This window comes from Anser brachyrhynchus (genome assembly GCF_964034855.1).
Source record: "Anser brachyrhynchus genome assembly, chromosome: 4".
Classification (NCBI taxonomy): Eukaryota; Metazoa; Chordata; class Aves; order Anseriformes; family Anatidae; genus Anser; species Anser brachyrhynchus.
Window position 1 is genome coordinate 28,597,027 of NC_137698.1, and position 22,840 is coordinate 28,619,866.

At 40.1% G+C, this 22,840-nt stretch overlaps 2 protein-coding genes across 10 annotated transcripts in view; one reads left to right on the forward strand and one right to left on the reverse strand.

Annotated features, from left to right (window-relative positions):
• Window positions 1-22,840, reverse strand: part of TLL1 (tolloid like 1) — a 160,973-nt gene that overhangs the window by 119,214 nt on the left and 18,919 nt on the right. The window contains exons 1-2 of one of the 9 annotated variants that reach the window (XM_080591741.1): window positions 21,783-22,765; window positions 20,784-21,011 (exon numbers count right to left, since the gene is read on the reverse strand). The exons of 2 other annotated variants lie outside the window; for them this stretch is intronic. In XM_080591741.1, the coding sequence (XP_080447867.1) occupies window positions 20,784-20,940 (157 nt within the window). In that variant the 5' untranslated portion in view covers window positions 20,941-21,011; window positions 21,783-22,765. Of the gene's footprint in view, window positions 1-9,258; window positions 19,988-20,783; window positions 21,727-21,746; window positions 22,766-22,840 lie in introns of those variants that run through there. 6 more of the 9 variants (XM_080591735.1, XM_080591742.1, XM_080591743.1 and 3 more) reach the window with 6 other exon arrangements.
• The window catches only part of LOC308195034 (uncharacterized protein), a 77,426-nt gene continuing 77,216 nt past the window's right edge, over window positions 22,631-22,840 (forward strand). Inside the window, exon 1 of the transcript XR_013951161.1 lies at window positions 22,631-22,769. The gene's annotated coding sequence lies outside the window, so the exon portion shown is untranslated. The remainder of the gene's footprint in view (window positions 22,770-22,840) is intronic.

Consider the following 22,840-nt stretch of genomic DNA (forward strand, 5'->3'; position numbering starts at 1 on the left):
TTACAGGGAGAGAACTTTCTTCCAACAGCTGCCCCAGGCACAGTTACCTTTGAGAGCAATAATGAGCTGCTTCCAAGTCTCACAGGCAGTGGGAAGTGTTAAAAGCTGGCTTAGGCAGATTTGGGGTGGAAGGAATGAAAGATGAATCAGTGCAACACTTCTCTCTGGATTTTGTCTGCAGCGACCACATCACTATGCCTGGAAACACACTGAATAGCTGATTCAGTAAAACATTAGTTTTGGAGCTTGTTTGTTTGTTTGTTTAAGCTTAAAAGGATTGTTAGGCTCTCTATCCTTTCTCTCCAGCAGAGGAGGCTGAATCTCGCACTCCAATTATTTTATTTATCAAAGGAAAACACTCATGTGCTTATGGGTATTTTTGAAAGTGAAGTGGAGATAGAATTTAAAAAAAAAAAAACTATACGATTCTGCTCTAACTTTCCACATCTTTAATAATAAATGGGAGAAAGAAAAAAAAAAGTACTAGCAGAAAGAAAAAAAAATGGTTGTTTGAAAGGAAAGCAAGAGCTTTTTTGGGTGGTATGTCCTAAATACTTTTTTTTCAGTACATAAAAATATTGAACAAAAGAGTCACTTAATCTACTAAAGTTATTTAAAAGCTTTTACACAAGTTGACAGCATACCATATAGCAAAAAAAAAATTAACTCAGTGGGTGACTGTCATAACGTCATTCTTAGGCAAACACTGGACTATTACTTCATATGTACATTATATGAATGGATGAAAAAATTAGGAGAAAAACAGTGAATCAATGCATTCTGCATCTATTCACTACTAGTTTCTTCCTTCTTTACTTAACCTTACAGCTGAGCTTTGCACATAATTAGACAAGCTGCCTCCTAAAAGTAACAAATGCATGGTTTTCACTATGAGAAGTGCCTATCAATACACAAATGCCGAACAACTATTATATTTTTACCAGCTAGATGATTTAGTAAGCTTTCATTTGATTGTGCATTTTGTAAAAGAAAATAAAATCCAAGGTGAAAAAGATATGAAACGAAACGTGGATTTGAAAGCACAATATCCAAGTAGGCAGACCGACTCAAGCGTGTGTGATTTTTTTCTGTATAGCACAGTAAGGTGATTTATGTTAACTAACAGAATGATTATTCAGCCTTAATAACCACTGTTCAAGGAGTTGCTAAATTTGGAAAAAAAAAAATGCTTAAATAACAGGGCAAGTATTAAATTGCTGAAGAAGTAGAAAGAGTTTTTCAGAAAACCCTGTGTTTTAAGCTTTGCTCTGTAACTAAAAGAGCTTCCATTCAAAAAGTTCAGAAAAAAAAACTTCTCATCTCTTGTGATATACTTCATTTAATTTTATAGATCTGTTTTCTTAAGTAAGGTATACAGTGCTAGGTTCAATCATTGGACACCTGCGAGGGAGGAAGAACAAAGGAATACTCAAAGCCGCAGAGAATTACCATATTCTCTATTTCAGCAATGAGAAACTACTGGAAGATTCTGACTGGGATGCAGAATAGCATCTGCATCTGATCCAGTACCCTTGGAAAATCAGTGAGTTTTTCACTCACTTGCATTTGTTAGTACTGAACTGGGCCCTAAAGAAGAAACTGCAGAATAAAGGAGCAGATGGAAACACCAGAAGAGCAGATGAAGAAGTGCCAAGAGTGACTGAGGTGAAACAGAGCCAATTTTTTTTTTTTTTATCAACTCCTAAAACAAGACATTCTTGGTAGTGAGATCAGAAGCTGAGCAATCACACCAAATTATGCTTCAACCTGAGATGAAAATTTTTAATTTTGTTCTTCCAGCCAGCATAAACAAACAGGAAAAGAAAAGAAAAACATAATAGGAACATTCTAAATATAGCCAACAAAACCAGGGACAACCTTACAACTTACAAACACTGGAAGGGTAGTTCATTTAAAAAAAAAAAAAAAAAGGAAAGAAAAAAGAAAAATACTGGATATAGAGAGGAGATGCTACACAGCAATTTTTTTCACAGAAATAAGTGTGGCTTGTAAGATGAAAGTTAGTTATCTGTTATTGTTTTATGGAGTGTTTGTTGTACTGATGGAAGGCAAAGGTCAGACCTACACTGAAGAAACTTTAGCTGATTATTCAGAAGTCAGGGTTCAAGTTTTTATTGCTACGGTTGCTATTAACAGGCCTGCTTCTCAGGCAAGCTGGAGGTGATGTCCTGTTGCACGAAAGTCTGACTCCATAACATGCACTCATGGCAAAGATGTCTGGGATGGGCTGACAGTATAAAAAAAGCTTTCAATGGCTATTCAGGAATGAGTGTGCCTGATCAAAAAAACTGCTCTCCAAATTTTCATTTACGAAATTTAAAAAAAATGAAGAGTGAGTTCTGGCCTTTTCCCCACAAAACAAACAAAACTCCTTGGGAACAAAACTAATGGGATTTATTAAAGACCTCTGCTGAGTATTTTAACAGATCTAAAAAAGCTCTGTATGGTCGGTTGTTGTGTGTTGTTTTGTTTTGTATTTTTTTAATACCTACATATTGTCCTGACTGTGAAAAAGAGGACCAACATAGATGATTAGATATGGATCTCTGAAAGTGAGAAACTGCTACACTGCCTCTTTTGAACCTGAAACTATATGGAAAAGCAATCAAACTCAGAAGGAGTCTTCATGTTTTAGAATATGTTACAAAAACGTATTCCTCACGTACATGAAGAATTACCAGCTGTGTCAGAGACAGTTTAATTGACTACAATGAATTTTAGCTTCACTATGAATTACCCAACAATTGCACAGCAAAGGCATCGTTTCTTTTCTCCCCTTGCATCTGACTGCTCGCCCTCCTACAACTGGCCCCAACATGTTGCTCAGTATTTCCCACTTTTTCCATGCCCAAATGTTGAGAGGCTGAAAGAACAGTAATTGCCTTCCCACAGCACAAAACACAGGGAGTCCTCCCCCCTTCCCTCCCAGCCCCAGCTTTGCAGCACTTGCTTCTTGATCCATCTTATATCAAAGAATCAGAGTCCCAAGAGAGTATTTGCACTGGGCACTGTCAACAGGCAACAGGCATTTCACTTGCTGCCAATGGAAGCTAAGAACAATGCAGCCAGATCAGAAAGTAAGACCCTAGATGACAGATACAGCATAGAAACACCCCGCTGTCTCACTGTTTCACATTGCACAATACAAAGCAACTGGAAACATTTGGTGGTTTTCACCCTTAAACAGAAAGCCCAGCTGGTTAGGGTGATTACCGGGCAGCCCAATGTGATCGTTCAACACTTGAGTTCATGGAAGTGATTCCTGAAAGTGATGTTGGTAACACCATTGTCTGTCACTTTAAAACAGGAGCAATATATATATATATATGTATATATATATATATATGATGGGAATACTATACATAGTTAAAGAGGCTGTCCTTTGTAACGTGTGGAGAACATAAGCAGTGTGCTTTGGAAAATCAAAACAAAAATGAATGCACATCAAGCGCCTGCAAAATCTGAACTGGTGATTACAACTTTGGGCAGACAATTTGGCAAAAACACTTTCCTACTGATAAATAAAAATGTGTTTTTGAAGGCAGATGTATGTTGCACTTTACTGGACAATTTGCTTTCACTCTCCCACAGAATAGCCCGTCAATACTTTAGCTCAATACTAACCATTTTTTATATTACTAGATGAACATGTTTTATGTTTGGATAAGATATGGCTGACAGCTCATTTTTCCCTTGCAGTCAACTTGATCTCGTCCAAACTATTAATGTAACAGAGTTCCGAGACAGATTTGCCAGTGGATGTTAAGTCAATTCCCACTGACTTAACAGAGGAAAAACTCAGCCCTTGAGCAACAGAAAAAATGTTAACTGCTACAGCTACTGAGTACAGAGAGTTGTTTTCTCCCTATGGGAAATAGGCATGAAGCAATCTATTTAGTAGACCAAGCAACTTATGTAATGTTCTTATTACTTGTATCAACATTTTCACTATGTGCCTGCAGTTCACTGCTGTATGACTAGTTTTGTTACAAAATGAGTTTCTATACCACAAACATATTTTTGCAAGTACAGTAACTGGATCAAAATAAAGACTTACTTTGTTTCCAGGAAAAATATTCTTAATACATAGAGCAGTAAGCTTCTAAAGCAAGTTATCTTCAAACAGAAAAGTATCCCCCAGGCAGATTTTACTACTCTTATTTTAATAATGTTAGGCTGTTTTATAAGCCAGTGAAGTGGCTGGCAAATGCCTCTGCAAGATTTTATCTAGAACAAATAATTACAGCAATTTCCCATTTTTCATTTATATTACCAAATTCCATAAAATCTTCACAATGAAAACTCAAGTTCATGCACTTCTTCAGGTTACAGTTTATCAAACTTTCTCTCTGTCAGCATACACAGCAGTCAGATGTTCCAACAGCCTCAGTTTTAACTGATCTTAATGAAACTCATCGAAAGAGATCGAAGTCTCACTTTGCAACCAGGTGTGTTCATTTCAATAGCATGAGCAAAACAAACATTTACAAACAAAACTTGCAAATGTCTTAGTACAATAAGTATCCTAAGTCTAAGATGATGATCTAAAATAAAATACAATCACATTTACCCATACATATAAAAAGTAAAATGCAATGTAAGTTATACAACAGGAATAATTAGAATTACCCAGTTTCTTACTAGCCAGTTAACTTCTCTGTTGAAACTTGACAGCTCCAGTCAAGCCAAACTTCAACCACCTCCCTCAGGCAGTCCTCCTAAGGAATATTTTTATCTCAATTACACTTCTACCAGCCTGTGATGCACTGACAAGCTTTCCTCACAGATATGTCACTAAGTGCATCAATAAATATCATGCTTTAATACTAACTATATTCCAAAGATCAAAAGCAAACAGTCTATAGGCCAATCTACACACAGATGCAGTAATACCTTTCACACTCTTGCAGTACAGTGTATGTCTACAAAATCATAAGATAAATACAACACTGAATACAGACATTAAACAGCTATTTAATCCAACGATGTGCAATACTGGTAAAACATAATTAGCCAAACATTACTTAACACCCTTACAAATCTGGCTGAAAGCTAAACATCCAATAATGGACCCAAAATCATGCTTCACAAGACAGGATGAAAAGAGATAAATAGCTAAGACACATTTTGCCCTGTTTCTGCATGCAATAGCAGAATTTGTTAGCTTGTAATTTTCTTCCAGAAAGAACATCAATGTTTAACTGCAGGAAATCATTTAGATCACAAGAGTTGAGAATAGCATCTCCTACATAAAAACACACAAAAGAAAAACAGAGTCAAAGAACATGGAAGCAACATAGCCCTTGCTACAAGAAAACATATCATCAAAACTACAATCCTCTATTAGTTACCTTGTAAGATAAAAAATGACCACACAAACAAATTAACAGAACCACTAACAACATAATATGTTGGTTAACCAAAATTATCCTTGGGTAAAACCAGGGGCAGATTTCAACTGAAGACAACAGAAATTGCTTGGCTTTACAATGAAACTGAATTTGATCCTTTCTGTAAAGGCTATTCCAATCTCTGCAAGAAGCAAAGCATGAATAACACAGGTACTTTGACTTTGCACAACTGTATTGTATATACGTCAAGGCAACGTTTTGTGTACTATCCAACCAATTGGCTTATACTTGGCAAAACTGTATTTCCCTGTCTATAACCAAAAGCATAATTTTATTATCCTCCCCTGAGCAGCAGTTTTAACTGTCATATATTCTAGCTTGTAATATTATTTTGTTGTGTCTGTTTGTGTCTGAAAACTGAACTGAGTTTAAATATTCAATTTTTTTTTCCAATTACCCATCAAGCTTAATGTCCAGTAACACAAGTATCCTTAAAATTCAGTTACCATGTGCCTCATTCTTACACAATCTTAAAAACATATACGTCCATTAGTACTATCTGGACACATTCACACTGCCCTCTGCACCATTTACTATTCCATCTCCTTAGAGCTCAAAAAGAAGGCTAATAAAGGAGGTGCATTTTTTCATTTATTATGTGGAACTATTTGACACGTTTTTAAAATAACCACAAATTCTTAACTGTGGACACTGTCACATTAACAACACACATCAACATTTCTCCCATATGTTCATTAAAATCTTACATTTTGTGCCATTCGAAAAAGGATAAGGAACATTCATTGGCATCTCACCAGTGTCCCCCTGGGAACAGCAGACGGAGGCACAGGAGTCTCTTCCCCCTCTTCCTCTGAATCAGGAGGAAATGTGTGAAAGAATGCATGGGAGAGAACTGACCCTTAGGGGCAGCAGAAAGAGCAAAGCAGCATTGATGGGGGGAAAAAAATAATAAGTGATAACTATCAACTTTCCGTTTGCAAAATGGGGGCCTAAATATCAAATAATCTCCTTAAAAAAAAAAAAAAGAAAAAAAAGGCAATCTCCACCTTTCTGTAGACAACTCTCAGTAAATGCCACCCACTCTACCTACCCTACTGCCAATTCCTAAAGCATGCAGGTATCAATGTGGCTTGTCAGCCTGGGGGAGCTCCTGTCAGAAAATGCTTAGTTGCCTTTCCAAAGAGGACTGATGATGGACAGCTGCCAGAGGACCCACTGGCAAGATGGGTATGACCCAGCTGTCCTACTTCATTGAAAGCAACGCCGACCCCAACATCAGGCCTGTAAGGCACCATTGCCTCTGTGCAGGCAAAAAAAAGCAGACAACCCTTCCAGAAGGAAAAGTGCTGTTTCATATCACCCACTCTTCTGATGGCACTCCATGGAAGTCACAGCAATTTAGTTTAACTTAAAATTCTGCAAAGTATGAATGATAGATACACTGTAAGAACTATGAGATAGAATAATAAGAGCAGTGGGGAAGAAAAAACACACAAACTGATCGATACTATCTTGCTGAAATGTACCAATAGCTTTTAACCTTTTCTGTCCTCTTTTCCATGTTCTCCCCAAATTTCCAACTGGGCAGATGCTCAAGAATGAAACCTTTGAAAGGCAACACTTATAGAGTGCTAACTACAGTGAGCATTTCTTGTCTCCAGTGGATCAAGAACATTTTTCCTCCTGGATGTATTTGGCAAAACAAGCCAAAAAATATTAAACTCTGCCCAAGTATCTCTTCTATTATGCTGAAAGGCTATTGGGAAATGGTATACATTTCATTAAGTTTCCTTTGAGTCAGCTGTGGATGTCTTACATGCCAAATATAGTGAAAATAGACAGTATAAAAGCTGACAACATCAACTGAACTGAAAGTTTGGTGCTGCAGCTTTAATTTAAATCAGAGTGAAGATAGGATTCTGAATGTTTTGCTTTTCGATATGTTAGAGGAAATGTACCAAAGACGACAAATGAAAGAGATGAAAGTGATCAAAAAAAATCCTGTTCTATATATAGAATGAGAAAGATACATCTTATATGGAAACAGCACTTAATAGGATGTCTGCAACTTATGTTTCATCACGTATGATTCATTTTTAAGATGCAGACAAAAAAATCTTTATTACGCTATTTTTATACTCTTCAATAAAACTATATTTAGAACTTCAGTGTGTATACTAATTCATGTGGTAAACCTTTTGGAAGAAAAAAGCAGGAAATTAGTTATTGAACTGAATGTCTGTCTAAAAGTATATTTATTTTAAATGTACCTTTGGTAATTTTTGTAAAGCACACCATATTATTTTCATTATATTAAAATAACTGACCCAATATGAAAAACCTATCATAATTCATTTCTTTAACACCCCTTAATTCTCACAGAATTTTGCATTAACAAATGGCAATGTGCCTACTACTCTCTATCACTAATCATAATAATAATTGCACATGTACAAATGACACCTAAAGCATTACCACATCCACAGAAAGGTTGGGTCTGTCTTGCAAGCATAGACTCCCTAAAATTTGCTCCATCGACCCCTAGGAGCTGCAGCAAGTACCCTCCAGACTCAGGGGGGAGCTGCAGCATTTATTCCCAAACACAAGATGGCTTGCAGCCAAAGGAGTAATTTAGCAGAGGTTTTGGCCAAGCAGGAAAGTGTTCCATTCCTTCTGCCATTCATTGAGACCCACAAGGAAACTGAGACAGGAAGTCAGACTTCCAGATAATAGGAGTGTTCCTAATGATGTACTTTGGCTTGCAACTCTGAACAGTTCCTCTATGCTTGCCCTTGGTGCTACATCATCTTTCTATATAATTTCACCACTGTAGAGGGGGAACAACAACAAAAACATTTTAAATGAGTTTCCCTTTGCACCCAACTGACAGTGACCAGTATTCCCAGGCAGGGAATACTATATCTTCTTCTGTATTGTGTATGAACAACAGCTAATTAATTGTTTCTTAAAAACAGCTGTTTAAAAACAGCTGGGAAATTAGTCTAGCATAATAGCACTTCGAAAAAATTCTTCCTTTGCAATGCCAACATATATTCATATTTTAAAACATCACAAAACACAGAAACTAGGCAAGGGGTAACCAGGTAGTGAGGTGCAATGGACCTCTGCCAAAAGAGATACTTAAATTTAATTTTTCCTCAGGTACAAATTCTGTCCTGAGATGAATGTCACCATGCCATTCATCTCATTAGAAGTAACAAGAGATCCTAAAAGGAAATGTAGCGAAAGATTCAGCCTGAAACATATCAGCACATAAACATAACGCATCATATTGCATTTAAAATTCCTGCATAAATATGCCAGGAAACACGAATCAGATTTTAAAAAAAGACACTGATTTACCATAAAGAGAAAAAATAACAATACCTTCCTTGACTGCTGTTGATGCCTGCCTTAGGCATAGCTCCCTATCATACAGTCCACACCATGGCCCACAGTCCAGGCCAGTAACACATCACTAGTGCAGGCTCTTCCACACCCCAGGACCTGCTGTATCTCATCACAGGAGTGGAGAAACAAGGCAGTGCTTCTGTAGGTATGGTGGTTCAGGGAAAGATAGTTACTTTCCTTGGACCAACTTTACACAAAGAAGCCTAACAAACTTTCAGACACACCATCTTTATAAGCTATGGCATTTTACCAGGTAGAAGAGCTGCTGGAAAATCCAGAGCAGTGTGAGAAAGTAAAAACAGAAGAGCTGTGTGAGAACAATTCCTCCATATTTATTTGAATAGTATGTTGGAACAATATACCTCTAGGAATTTTGATATGCCTACCATTGTTTTAACTAAAAGTTACTGCCTTAACAGCAGATGAATACCAAGAGCAGTTAAAATGGACTCACAGAATTTTGTGTTGGAAATGGCCTATCCACAGCTGCAGAGGGCTCAGCACAGGATAATCCATTTCTTTTGCACCTCAGTTTTTACCTTGTTACCCATCTTCTCCCTGTAGATATCCCATTCTGTGGTGTCTGCCTATCTGCCTATTCCATTTGACTTCTCTAAGCACCTTGCCAAGCAGGAACACAGGCACCTGAGACTTCAGGGAGGGGGGAAAAAAAAAAAAAAAAAACAGGAAGGAAAACTAAATCCCAAACTGATTATAAAGAGTGGAGGAAGGAAAGGCTCTGGGGGCGCCACGAGTCCTGCACTCGGCTCTGTCACTGCAGGAGTAAGTCAGGACCTCTCTGACATCCTGCCCATGTGTTCTCCTTTGGAGTGGAGGGCCAGCTGTTGATAGGGTTTATCTTGATTCCAGAACAGCCATAAAAAAACTAAAAGAAATCAGAACTGATTAGCACATAAGAATGAGGATGCTAATTTGTTTCTTTAGCACATGCAAGTGGATTCAATATCTTACCAAGATCTTTGCTGATTTCCGTGACACATCATCTGCTTGTTGGAGGGAGAGGAAAGGAGAATTTCTCCACTGAAATGACCTAGGACATTTTAGGTCAAGGAAGCCAAGCCAGAGTACATGAGCAGAAACCAAGGATCAAGAAAATTTTATTCTTCTATAAAATATTGAAGTTAGAAGCGAGTATTAATATTTATGTTAATTTGATGATTTTTCCTTAGGGCCTTTAGTCTGAGTTTGTTCATACTTAGGTAAGACAAAAGATTTACATTTATAATCAAGACTTTCTAAATAATTCAGGAAACCTTTGACTTCCTATACTTACTTGGGTCTAGAATGACTAGATCAATGAAACAGAAGAAAACATTGCACGTTGTAGAATTCTGTACCATAATACAAACAAACAATGCATATTTTATTTTACTCTCGAAAAATTATCCAGGGAAAAATAATTTTGTACAAGTTGAAGTCCATTAGTGCTACAACTCACACTTAATTCAGCTACTTCCAAGGGAAAGGTATATGAATGAACACATCCAAAAGATCTCAACTGGGTTTCTGTATTTTCACTTGCATTTCATTTGTGAAAAGGTTTCATCCTCATGACTGCAGATAAAGGACTTAAAAATAGAAACACCTTTCCTACACTCTTTCCTCCCCAGCACTCCCACTATTCAGGGATTAAGGTGTCTGTGAACTCTAAAAGGAGAATCTTTTCATGATGGATAAAGATTTTTCTCCTTCTTTCTCCTGCTTAATAAGTGCAGAAAACTCCATAACTAAAGCTAAGCAAAGGAATGCCTTCAAACAAGAATCCTCAGTCAAATCTAGTGTCATTCATCACCTGCATTTCTCACTCAGGACATGATTGAAGTTCAAAACAGTGAAGAAACAATATCAGAAAGAGAACAGATGTTCGGAGACACAAAAGTAATGAGTTGCATAGCTTTGGAAAATAAAACACTTTTTCTGCTGTTTATATTTTACCATTTAACTAATTCTTCTACCTCTTAAATAAAAGGATATATTTTCCACACCTGTCCCTCCACTTGTTCCTCCTAGTTTTCCAAGATCCCTAAAGATTCTAGCAAGCCCCTGTGATAGACTGGGATAAGAAATGTTTTAATAATGGGGTCTTGTAAACTACTGAAGAGACTTTCAGTGCTTGTCAAATGTTAGCTAATAGTACCTGATTTGGCTGATATTATTACAGACTATACCGACACCAGTTTCATATGCCTGCAGTACTTTTTAACAAATGGCTTCTTATCTTTGACTACATTTCTTGAAATTACACAGATAAGGAACTGTATGTCCAAGTGCAACCATCATGCTTGTCAGTATCTTTAACCATTCATCAGACAGAACATTTAATAGAGTATTCAGCTATGACAAGAAGAAACTTATCTCAAAAGACTGATAAATTACTGCAGTAATCTAAATCCATTCTTATCCTGAGGCTTCTGGAGTGGGGGGTGTTGAAAAAAATCAGATGCTGTCGCAAGCTGCTGGATTTTTTTTCACACCCCAGTCCAGCAAGAAAGAACCTGCAATCACAAGGTCACTGAATGCATGATTTCATGACACTCTTGTATTAGTGATGACATCTATAGAAACTGGGGCAAAAATCCAACTGCCTTCATTAAAGTGAAAAGCATGTGAGCACATGAATACAAGCGAGCCATAGCCCAAGTACACAGCAGTAAATTAGTCAGCTCTGCACTTTATTACTTATTTACCTATAAATATAATCTCTAAAGTAACTGGAAACACTCCCACTGAGTTCAATAGCCTTTAGATCGTGCTTAACACACAAACACAACATTTCCCAGTGTCGCAAAATAAAATAAAAGATATAAAAGCACCCACACAACCTGTATACACAACTTTAAAGATCTTATAATAGATACTTCTACAAGTAACTGTGCTTTAATGATGTTTCCTTAGGTAATCAGGTGAGCAAGTGCATACATGTGTTTAAAGGTAAGCATGGAAGTGCTCTAGTGGATCCACAAAAAGAATCTATAAAACATTAGGCAAATGATGTTTTCTTTGTGGGCTTGCATACATTCATTTTCATGAAATACTGTTCAACGCCTTTGCAGTCATACTGAACTTTGAAATTCATTCGCTTCACAAAACAGCCAAATTGCATTTATTTTTCAGGCTTGCTACAAGTCCTGAGTTTCTGAAATAGCATTTAGGAAAGGCTGGGGAACAAAGGAACTGCAACACTGGATCACATCCAAGGTCCTGTCTCTGACAGCAATCACTACCAGCTGCTTCAGAGAGGAACAAGAATCTGCAGTAGGTAGACAAGGATAATCTTGCCACACACTAGGGTTCATCCTGGTTTCCAGCTACTAAAAACTGGCTTAAACTCTGAAGCCTGAGGTATAATATCCACTTGAAAATCTTATCACTATTAATTGTCAGAGCACTGGATGCTCCTGCTGTCTATGTAAATGTCAAATCCCATATCTGAGCACTGCCTCAGTAGCAACCTGTAGCAGACTTCTGCCTAAAAATAAGTTGTATAAAAGGTGCATATATCCTTGACTCAGCTCTGAATTTGCCACTCTGGAATTTAACAGACTAATAACAGTAGAAAAAAAAACATTTTTCTTCTTTAATCTTCTTGTATTATTCCTTACATTGCATGTTTATCATGTCCTTCTCTATAATTTTGTTTTCTAAATTGAACATCTTTTTAATCTGTTTTCATTAAACAGTTTTCCCAATAACCTATACTTCATTGAATAAAACACCAGCATGAACTTGATCCTTACCTATTTAAAGGTTTGATTGTTATTTTTATGCCTGAGGGTTGCTGGTTTCTTGAATTTGCTTTGATTTAATAATTCCTTTCCACGCATGAAAGATTAACCTATATTGGTTTTCATAATATAATGCTATTATAGTATTTCAATAACAACATAATAGAGATTCCAGAATTTAGTTCTGAAATCATCTTGTATAGCTGCATGGTTAGAGAAAGACTGAGCAGTTTTTATGATGACAAAAGGGTTGGCAGATGGATAGATTAAAGATCCTGGTACTAAGATGAAGATCAGTAAAAGATGTTAATATGCCTTCATAATGATGCTGACAGCTTTGCATTAAAACACATTATGCTTTTAGTCAAAAAGAGGTTAAGCAGATTGCCTGAACACAAAATACCTAATTTATCTACTGACCTCTATGCATACACACCTTTACAAGGGGTGAAATAGACACGAGTATGGAAACAGTTGCCAAGCAGTGAAGCTTAACCTACCTGCAAGTAAAACCAAGGTAAGAGCATGATCATAACAGCAATGTTGAGTAAAGGGAGAAAAAGTGAGTACAAGGAAAAAATGAAAATGTATGCAAATTTGTTATAAATATAAGGACATTCTACCAGATGGAGAAATTGGGCAGTTCATCGTCATGTTCTCACACCCGCAGAGTTGTTCTAAAACTACTCTGCCTGAAAGCAAATATAACTGGCTGTGCAAGTAAACTGTTTAAATAAACCCTGATATTATATAAGAACCATCTGAAATGATTTTCTTTACTTATCTGGGTACATCATCTGGAAACATAAAGGAGCTCTGTATCTTGGCTACTATTTCTAGAATTGCTATGCCCTATTCAAAATCCTGCTTACCGGGGGAAGTGGAAAAATGTTGAACATCTTCAGTGAAACAATGCCCACGACAGTAAGAATGTAGCTAATGAGCATCTATTAAAATGTCAGACGCCAATAAAGTGTGTTCATTCTTGTTTAATAACAATTAGAGTTATTACTAGGAATATGTTTAACTATTGCTACCAGCATGAGAATAATGTAACCTATACGCACAGCTCTTTAGATATATTCCTCTCAGCTGTTGTCCATGCCGCCTCACTTCTTCCAAGACCAGATATTTAAACTACACCACAGAGCTTACAATACCCAAGGAACACAATGTGGCTGGAGAGGCATTTGCACCCTTCAAATGCTACAGTCTATCTCTGCCATTCAATTCTTGTAGGAAGAGGACTGAAATTCATTAAGACAGCAAGACAGAAATCATCTTGACACAGCTGAAATTTATTTTGCTGGGTAGCATCAACTTTTAAAGTATGATTTATGGCTACATTAAAATTAAAGCTGCCATCTAATTTACACAAAATTTAAGCAAAATTAAAATTTCAAGGGTTTCATATAACAGAAATTGATGTTAAGGATGTTCATCCATTTTAAATGACTAAAAGCATACCTCAGAGAAGGCATATTGTTCTGCAATATAGTCTATAACCAAGAACATGAATAAAAAAAAAAATCAACATATTTTCCTAGTCAATTATTGGTCTTCTTGTCAATAAAATATAGAACAAGGAAGCTGGCTACTTCCATGCTATGCACTCCATTATGCATCATATTTCACACACCTCGAAATAAAGAAAAAAAAAAAAGGCACAGGAACTATTTTAGAAAAAAAATGGATTTGGGGGTATTTTTATCTTATTCGCAATCTGTTTTTAAGCATTGAAGGGAAAACCCACAAACATACAGAGCAGGAATACTCCAAAGTGTAAGAGCTATCTGCTCAAATATTTTCAAACACTTGATGTTCACAGGTTTATAGTCACCCAAAATTTGCACTTGCAGATCATTTCTCAAGCAAATAAAATCATGAGAGCATCCATATGAGTAAAAACTGCCTCTGAAGCAGTCTGTGAGAGAAACCACTCATCACATGGGTTGCATATCTGTTCTGGTGTCTTTTTATACAAGTTTTAGATTTCAAGTACTTCTAGCACTCTTGCTTCTACTTATCAGCAAGGACAGTCTCCACATCAGATCTTGAAATTTAGGTACATGAGTCCATCAGAGACAAAAGGTTCATGTATGTGTTCTGTATAAACATTTATAGTTGGATATTTCAGCATTTGACATGCACCGTTTGAGACATCACTGGCAGCCCGCTAAGCACTCCGCTGTTAGGCCCCCAACAACACCACCATGCACAGCCCACTCATCCTTCTCTTTTTTTCCAGCCATGGACTGAGATGGTTATTTGCTACAAAACTACCAAAGTACTGTCTTACGGAAAACCCAATGAAGAGCTGGAAGCTATATTTGGAGGAAATAATTGCTACTTGCAAGCAAGAGAATAAGTCATGAGAACACAGAGAAGAGGAGTAGGTGACTGGACAGGCAGCAGAGAAAAAAAGCTGAAAAGCAAGTAGGAAGCGCATTCAGAGGAGAAGGGGAATCCAAAAACAAGGAAAACTTGTCATAGAACAATGAAAGAGAAGATAAGTGAAAAAAGTAAGAGAAGCAGAAGACATGAAGAATGAACATACATTAAAACATTAACAGATTGACCACTGGCACTTTCTTGGCAAAGAAAAACGTCCTACAAAGAGAGAACTAAAAATACCCAAAGATTTTTCTAGTCACACTTTCAGTAGCTATAACTCTGAAGGGTAGCAGGGAGGAGGACAGGCTGTTTGTGATCAGGAATGGGAGGAATGGACTGTACCCAATGATGACTAGAACAAAGTTAGATAGACCCCAAGGAAACTGAGAAAAGTTTGACAAACACTATGAAATGCAGTCCACCCTACTGAAAGTTTAGAAAGCCCAAAGCTTAGATTTTGTCTGGAATACATAAAGCATTATCTTTCCTTCAGATGAAAATAAATAAATAAATAAAAAGAATGTTGTACAACCACAACATTTTTCAGCATTCTATAAACCGACTTTTCATGAATCTAAAGCTAGACCATAAAAACCTATTTTATTTTAAAGATAAACACACATTGTCTAAACAAAGAATAGAGTTTTCTCCCCTTGTTTAGTTTATTCGCTGTTATAAAACTTAGAGTACTGTAATGCATCCCGGGGGGAAAAAAAAAAAAAAAAAAAGTCTGTTTTCCTCCACAAGGTCTCCTGTGCCTGTGAGAGCCAGAAGTCGACTCTTCCATTTTACAGCCCTTCTGTCAGTATCACGCACCACAGACGCGACCGTTTTTCTCCAAAAAGAAGTGAATGGAATTATGTCATGAGCCTATCAACCCTGTTTTCCAGAGGGGCAATAAGAATGACATAAGGCAGACATCCAGGTGTGGTGAATGTTCCTGCGCTTGCCTGGGGGACCTGATTCCAAGCTCAATTAGATTTGTCAATTAGGCTTGTTCTGCAGTGATCTAATACCACTCCTCACAGGTCACTCTCTTGACACACCGGAAATATATTCAGAGACAGATCCCTATGGAGAGTGGTCTGGACATGAAATTGAGCTTTTAGTATGGAAGGATATTCACAAAGTTAGAATGTCAAATATATTCATTTACTACAGTCCTCCCCGAGTTTCACTATTGAAATAATCTTTCCAGTGAAGAGTAGAAAAAGTTTATGTTCATACAAATCTCTTTTAAAGGTGTAGAGCTACCACATTAAAGGGCATCACAAAGAAAGTAATGGTGTAGACCTCTGAAGAAGAAATATGACTTAAAAACCTAACTTTTTAAGTAATCTGATTTACCCTGTAAACCAATTCATAGCAGGATGGAGGCCATTTAGGACAGACCACTTAGAAGAGCCTGTTTCTGTTTCAGCTGCCTACACTGTTAGTTTGCTACATGAACAGCCACAGTTTTGTCAATATGGCAAATGGTATTAGCAGTAGTCTGTATTAGTATAAACCACAGAAGGTATCTTCCTGAATTTTCCATGTAACTGAAACAAAGACAAAAGATCTCAAGTACATAAATTATGCAAAAGATTCAAGTGTATAATTAGAGGTTTTAAAAATTTTCATATTACCAAACTGCATATTAGCATGCATACAGCTGAAATGTTTCTCATTATATAAAAAACATCATCCAAATTAACTACTGGGATTTTTTCCTGGAAGAAGTATCCCTAGTGCAAGACAATTTCTGGTGCAAATACAACCAAGGCCCACAACAGGGAAAAACCAATAGATCAAGGAATTCGACTTGGAGCCTGTTCCCCAAACCTTTAATAATTTCTTGGGAAGTGAAATACCTCCAAGAAGAAATGTTAAAAGAGACTTATCTCAGGATAGCTAGCTGCCTGGTGGCTGCAACAGACCTCAGTGATGTGGATATGCAACAAAGCTAAGCCTCATTTCCTAATTTCTCACAAGTCAACAAGCGTATTTTAACTGGAAGATCACCCCAGAATACCACTCTCTGTTTTTTCTTTTTCAGTGAAACAAAACAACAGCATTCAAAAAACCTTTAATACCAACTAAGTGCAGACTACAAATGTGTATTATAGGATGGGAAACTTTTCCTACCCATCTCATTCTGTAAGTTTCTCAACCAATATCCTTAATTCATTACAAGTTGTGGTAAGAATTAAAAAAAAGAAAAGCCTCAGGAATCCAGAGATAAATGTAGGTGCAAACTGCAATCTGAAAAGCTTGACAGTGTCCATTTAAATCTAATTAGGCATTTTAATTTTTGGCATAATACCTGATTTATACAAATGTAGATCTACGTTGCTAGATTCTTTAAAGCCTAGCATTGTGATGAGTATGGCATTCCCAGCTTCGCATCTTCCGGCAAATTAGATCTAAGAAGATAAACTAAGAATGCCTTACACTTGAACTTCACAATGGTAAACACTGAGGGCAATATCCTGCAGAGAGACACAAGGAAATATCTGAGACATCAGAAGCACAGAAACCGCGTTACATCACATCCCGCTGTTGGAGCATGCCAGGATACTTGTTAGAAGGAGAAGTAGCATGACCCAAAATTCATATATAGGTGAAAGGACTGCAGAAAAACACACAGGAAACCACACAGCTCATCAAGTTAATCTCCTCAGTGTCGAAAGCTTCCTTACCATATCTCTTCTCCTAAGCACCATCATAACAGCACTTCCCCAGGCTCCTCTTCCAAGAGACCCCTTATCCCAAGAGCTCTCAAGGTGCTGGCTTCACTGCTGAGACTAAAGTTTGGGTTTATTGTATAAACAGCTGCAGTTTTTTATGCGACTGAGAACATCAGTTCCAGAAACAACTCTTAACCCTACTCTGCATCCATCAAACTCCGGTTATCTGTAGATTTCAGTCTTCATCAAGCTGGAAACATTTTTTTTTAAATGTACTTTTTAGCCTTACAGTGCTTCTGGGAATTTAAAGTCTGAGGAACTGTATGGTTCTAAACAAACTAGACAAAATGAGACCTCTCTCATAAAGTGTTAAAATACACACAGAATACTTCTAACTAATTGCAAAAAAAAATACCTATAAATAATATCTTAGAGACTGCTTCTTTCCATTTCTGGTAGATTTCCCCAGCTCTTCCACAAAAGGGAACAACAAGGAAAAATGGGGCCTACCAAAAGAAGAGAGATTCAACAGTTAGAGCTATATCTACAGATAGTTATCTATATAGAATTATAACCTTATCTAGCCATAGGCTAGAGGCTTTGTGTATTGTGCTTGATGTCACAAGACCATGAACATTTTTTTATGTGGTCTGTAGAATAAAAACTAAGCAGCAAACGCTCCTGATTGAAGAAAAGCAGAATACAAGCAACTTTTAAAATACAGTTAAATTCAACTTGCATCAGCGTATTTGGGGATCTCAGTTGTGGCTGGTTTCAAAGGATTTTATTAGCTTACAAATTACGGTAGATGAAATTATTCTGACAGGTCTGTAAAAACTTCATGGGACTCTCCAAAGTTTTTTGAAGTACATTACTATGTAAAATCCTAACTGAGTTTGGGTGTTTCCCGCCTTGTACCTAGTTGACAAAATTCACTTATACCTGGAACCTAACAGTTACCAGCCTGAACAGTTAAAAAAGAGCACTTCGACAACCTCAGCTGCAGGCCCTGCAGGAAAAGCAGGTGTTAATTATATCTAAGACACAAATTTTGCTTATGGTGAACACAATCCTAGCAAGGATTATCTGGTTTTATCCAGCTACTTTACACATAGAGGAGCCACACAGATCTGAAGGTGAACAACTCACACCTCCAGGTGTGAAGCCTGGCTTTGTCCTCCTTTAGAGCCCCACTGTGAAAGTCATCCTAACGACAGGTATCAGTAAAATTACCTATGGGAGTCCTATACCTACCCCAGATGGTAAGACCTGACCTAGCAAGAATGTGTATTTGCGTTATCCTCCAAAAAGAGACTGAGCATCCACAACTGTCATCATCTTTGATGGGGATTGCAAGCATCAGGACTTCACAGGCTAATACTAATGCAGCCTCTAGGGAAGATTTAGCAGGAGGAGTATTTGGGAATTAGTCTTGGAAGATCAGTTACATTTGTACATCAAACTTTCTAACTTTTCATCAAAAACAAATGGTGTATGGTACAGTGTGGAGCAGTAAGTGCCATGCATTTTCAGTTCTGAAGAATGATCGTACGCTAAAATAACATGAATGGGCTATTTACTGAATATAGAAACTCACTCAGAGCAATTGCTTTTAAGATCAATGGGAACAGCATACAACTAACCCTACATGCATCTACCTGTCTCTTATCACAGTAGTATTCTATGATTCTAAGCACCTCAAGAAGAAGCAGCAGCAGCAGCAAGAACTTCCATGAAATAACTAAATGGGCTAAACTTTCAAAATGTATGTCTTTTCCTCTAAACTAAACAAAACAAAGTGATGGCAGGCAACTGTCAACACTAATCATATTCCACAGTGTCTTACCATCATCTTTCATGCATAAGCTTAAAACGCTGTCATGAATTGTAATTTTTAAATACTTCCACTGCAAACCAAGAAGTATGACAGAAATCCCACAGCAGACAGAGTATACACTTATATCTCATTAAATAAAACGACCTGTATGAATCTTTTTAAGGAATTACAAACCAGAAAACAAAAGAGTTCAACTTAATTATGACCAGTCACTTACATTTGTGAGTACTAATTGGAATAATAATAATTATTATGTTCTGTTTGTAGTTGCTCCTACTCTTTCTGAACTTGGGCATTCCTCAGTTGTAGGCAAGTAGGACCTAACAATTCACACTTCGGAACAAAATATTTTTGTGATTAGGAAAACATAGCGTCTGCATATTTGGCATATATGTTCACCACATTCTCCTCAATAAATTAAACAAAACCACACAGACATAGCGAACACAACCTTTGGCTGAACTAGTTTTCAGAATATAAAATAACTAATTAATGCAAAGGAGACTGCTGGAAAACTTAGGCACTTCTTTGACAACAGATCTGTCGGGAGCGGACCACCACTATGGCTGGCAGCACGTTCTGAAGAGCGCATCAAGACTCACTTGTCCACTGCAACACCTGTGAACCGGGCTTTTAAGGTGAGCGAGGCTGCCAATAACTTCAGCGACCCGCGGGCTGTATACCTAGTGCAAGGCACCGGAGCCCCACATCAGGACGTGCTGTAGGACAGGGCTCCCTTGCTGAGTGAGGCTGCCCCGGCTCGCGCGGGGCGCGCAGCAGGAGGGCGCAGCGCAGCCGCCCGTCCCGACGGGGCGCCCCGAGGCACCGCAGCCCCGCGGACGGCTCCGGGAGCCGGGGTGCCGGGCCGAGGATGGGTGACAGGTTGCGGAGAAGGCAGCCCGGGGAGGCGGCGCCCGCTGCCGCCGCGGGGGCGGTCAGGAGCCCGGGAGGAGCCACCACCGCCCTCCGGCGCCGCCTGCGGGGCCCGGCTGCTCTCCGCCGGTGCGGCGGGGCCCGATCCCGCCCGCTAACCTCTGAGCCCTGCTGAGACGCCCCCCGCCGCCGCTGCCCCGTCCCCAGCCAGCCCGCTGCCCCCCGCGGAGCCTCTCCTGCCCCCCGGTCAGCAGCACGGAGGGGAGGGGGATCGCAGCAAGGGGGGTCCCGGGCGCCTTCCCCAGGTGAGAGAGCGGGGCGCGGGACTCCGGTTGCGCCCCCCGAGGAGGAGCAGGTGAGCCCCCGGCCTGCCCCCCCAGCACACAGCGTAACTGCGGCCGAGACACGGCCACCGGCCGGGAAAATGGGGGGAGCTGCCCTGGACGTGGAAGTCACTTACCGGCTTTACAAGGATCCTTATAATCTATCGCCTCGGCTTTATCCTCTTCGGTGAAATCGTAAGTGTAGTCATAATCGAGGCCAGAGCAGGAGGAAGGCTTCCCACAGACAGTCCACCCGGCCAGCCACAGTGCCATCCTCCAGCAAAGCATTTTCATCCTCCCTCGGGCAGAGAGGTGGTGGACAGGGCGCAGATGAATTAGGCGGACGGTTCAGCTGTCCACGCCGGCTTGAAAAAGGAGGGTAAGGGATGGAGGAACCACAGGTTTTTTTTTTGGTTGATTTGGGATTTTGCTCGCTCGGTCGGTTATTTTTGTTGGCTTGGGTTTTTTTGGGGTGTTTTTTTTTTTTTTTTTCCTTCTCCACCTAGAGGCTCCTCTCCAGGCAGCCCCAGTCAGACGGGCGCAAGGCAGTGCGCAGCATGAGCGCCGCTGCCCCTCCTGCCCCCAGCCCAGCGGGGAGAAGCGGCTGGGTGCGTGGCTGGGCGCAGGGGGGTGGACGAGGAGAGCTCGGGGAGCTCCCGGCCGTCAGGGCCTCCCCTCCCCTCTGCCACAGCCCGGGCAAACTTCCCGCGGAGGAGGAGGCGGCGGCGGCCGCTGCCCGCGCCCCGCTCCGCGCCCCGCTGCGCGCCCGCCTCCCGCCGCGCCGCCGCCCCCGGTCCCGCTGCTGCTGCCGGAAGATGGATCCGGGCTGCACATCAGCGAACCGCCACCGGGAGAGGGGAGAGGAGAAAGAGAGAAGGACGGACGGACGGACGGAAAGAAAAGGGAGCGGGGGGGGTGGGGGGTCCGCTACAGCAAACCGCGCAGCCCGAGTGATGGGAGGCGGCAGCTACGCCGGAGGGAGCAGCGAAAAGTGTCAGAGCTTCCCCCCCCTCCGCACAAACACTTACTCTACGCTCTGTCTGTGGTCTGCCCCCCCACCCCCCCCTCCTCCGTCCCCCTTTAACTTACGAAAACCTTACAGGCAACTAACACACAGTCGTCAGCATCCTGCTTACTTATTCATACAGTCAGGGTCAGGATCCGGGCTGCTTCTGATCTGCTCCCTTGATAGTCTTATGGAAACACACGCGCATTCGCTATATGCCTCTATCTCCATATAGCTCTCTCTCTAGATAAGCAGCGCACGGCATTTAAACAACAACAAAAGAATCGAGATCAGATAAAACAACCCGCAGATCGACTCCCGGCAGCCAAAAAGCTCGAGAAAACGGGTGATGAGGAGGAGGATGAGAAGAATTAACTGCAATTTAGGAGACGGGAAAATAAACCAGTGGCCGTGTATTTCGCTCTCCTGCGGCTGCTTTGCAGTGTTAGCCCCATGAGCTGACGGGTGGGGGTTAAGGAGCGAGGGGGAGGGGGAAAGAGAAAAGTTTAAGCGTCCATAGTTTGTTTAAAACAGAGGAAGGCAATATAAAAGGTCCACTGCTCTCCAGAAGTTCAGCCAAGCAGCTGGGAACCGGTTCCAAAATGAAAGTAAGAACAAACAAACAAACAGCAGAAAAAAAATATATATATCAAGGCGAACAAAAAGTAAAATCGCAGCAGCAGCGCTGAGATCTTGCAGCCGGGCTCTCCTGCTCTCACGTGGATCCCCGGGAAAGCGGTGGAGGTTTCTTTTCCTAGCGAAGTTTCCGCGGTGCCCAGCTCCGCTCCAGCGCCGAGGCGCCCCGAGCCGCTGCGGGTTGCGCGGGGCCGGGTTTTGTTTTAAAGCCCCCGGAGGGATCAGCGCGCAAAGCCTCCTCTCAGCCGATCAACCTGGAGGGGGGGCGGGGAGGAGCGGTGGAGAGACGTGCTGCTGGAATAAAAATAAGAGCGAGCGGAAAAAAAAAAAAAAAAAGAGAAAAAAAAAAAAGAGGAAAAAAGAGAGAGAAAGAGATAGGTAGCTAAAGATCTCCCTCCCTGCCTGCCTGCCTGCCTCCTCCCCTCCCCCGAGACGGGCAGCTCCGATCCTGCAGAAACGCCTGAGACTGTTTCAGACTAAGGTGAGACTTTTCCGTAGCAAACTCTCCTCCTCCTCCTTTTTACGAGTTTCCATGGAAAAGGGCGGGGGGGA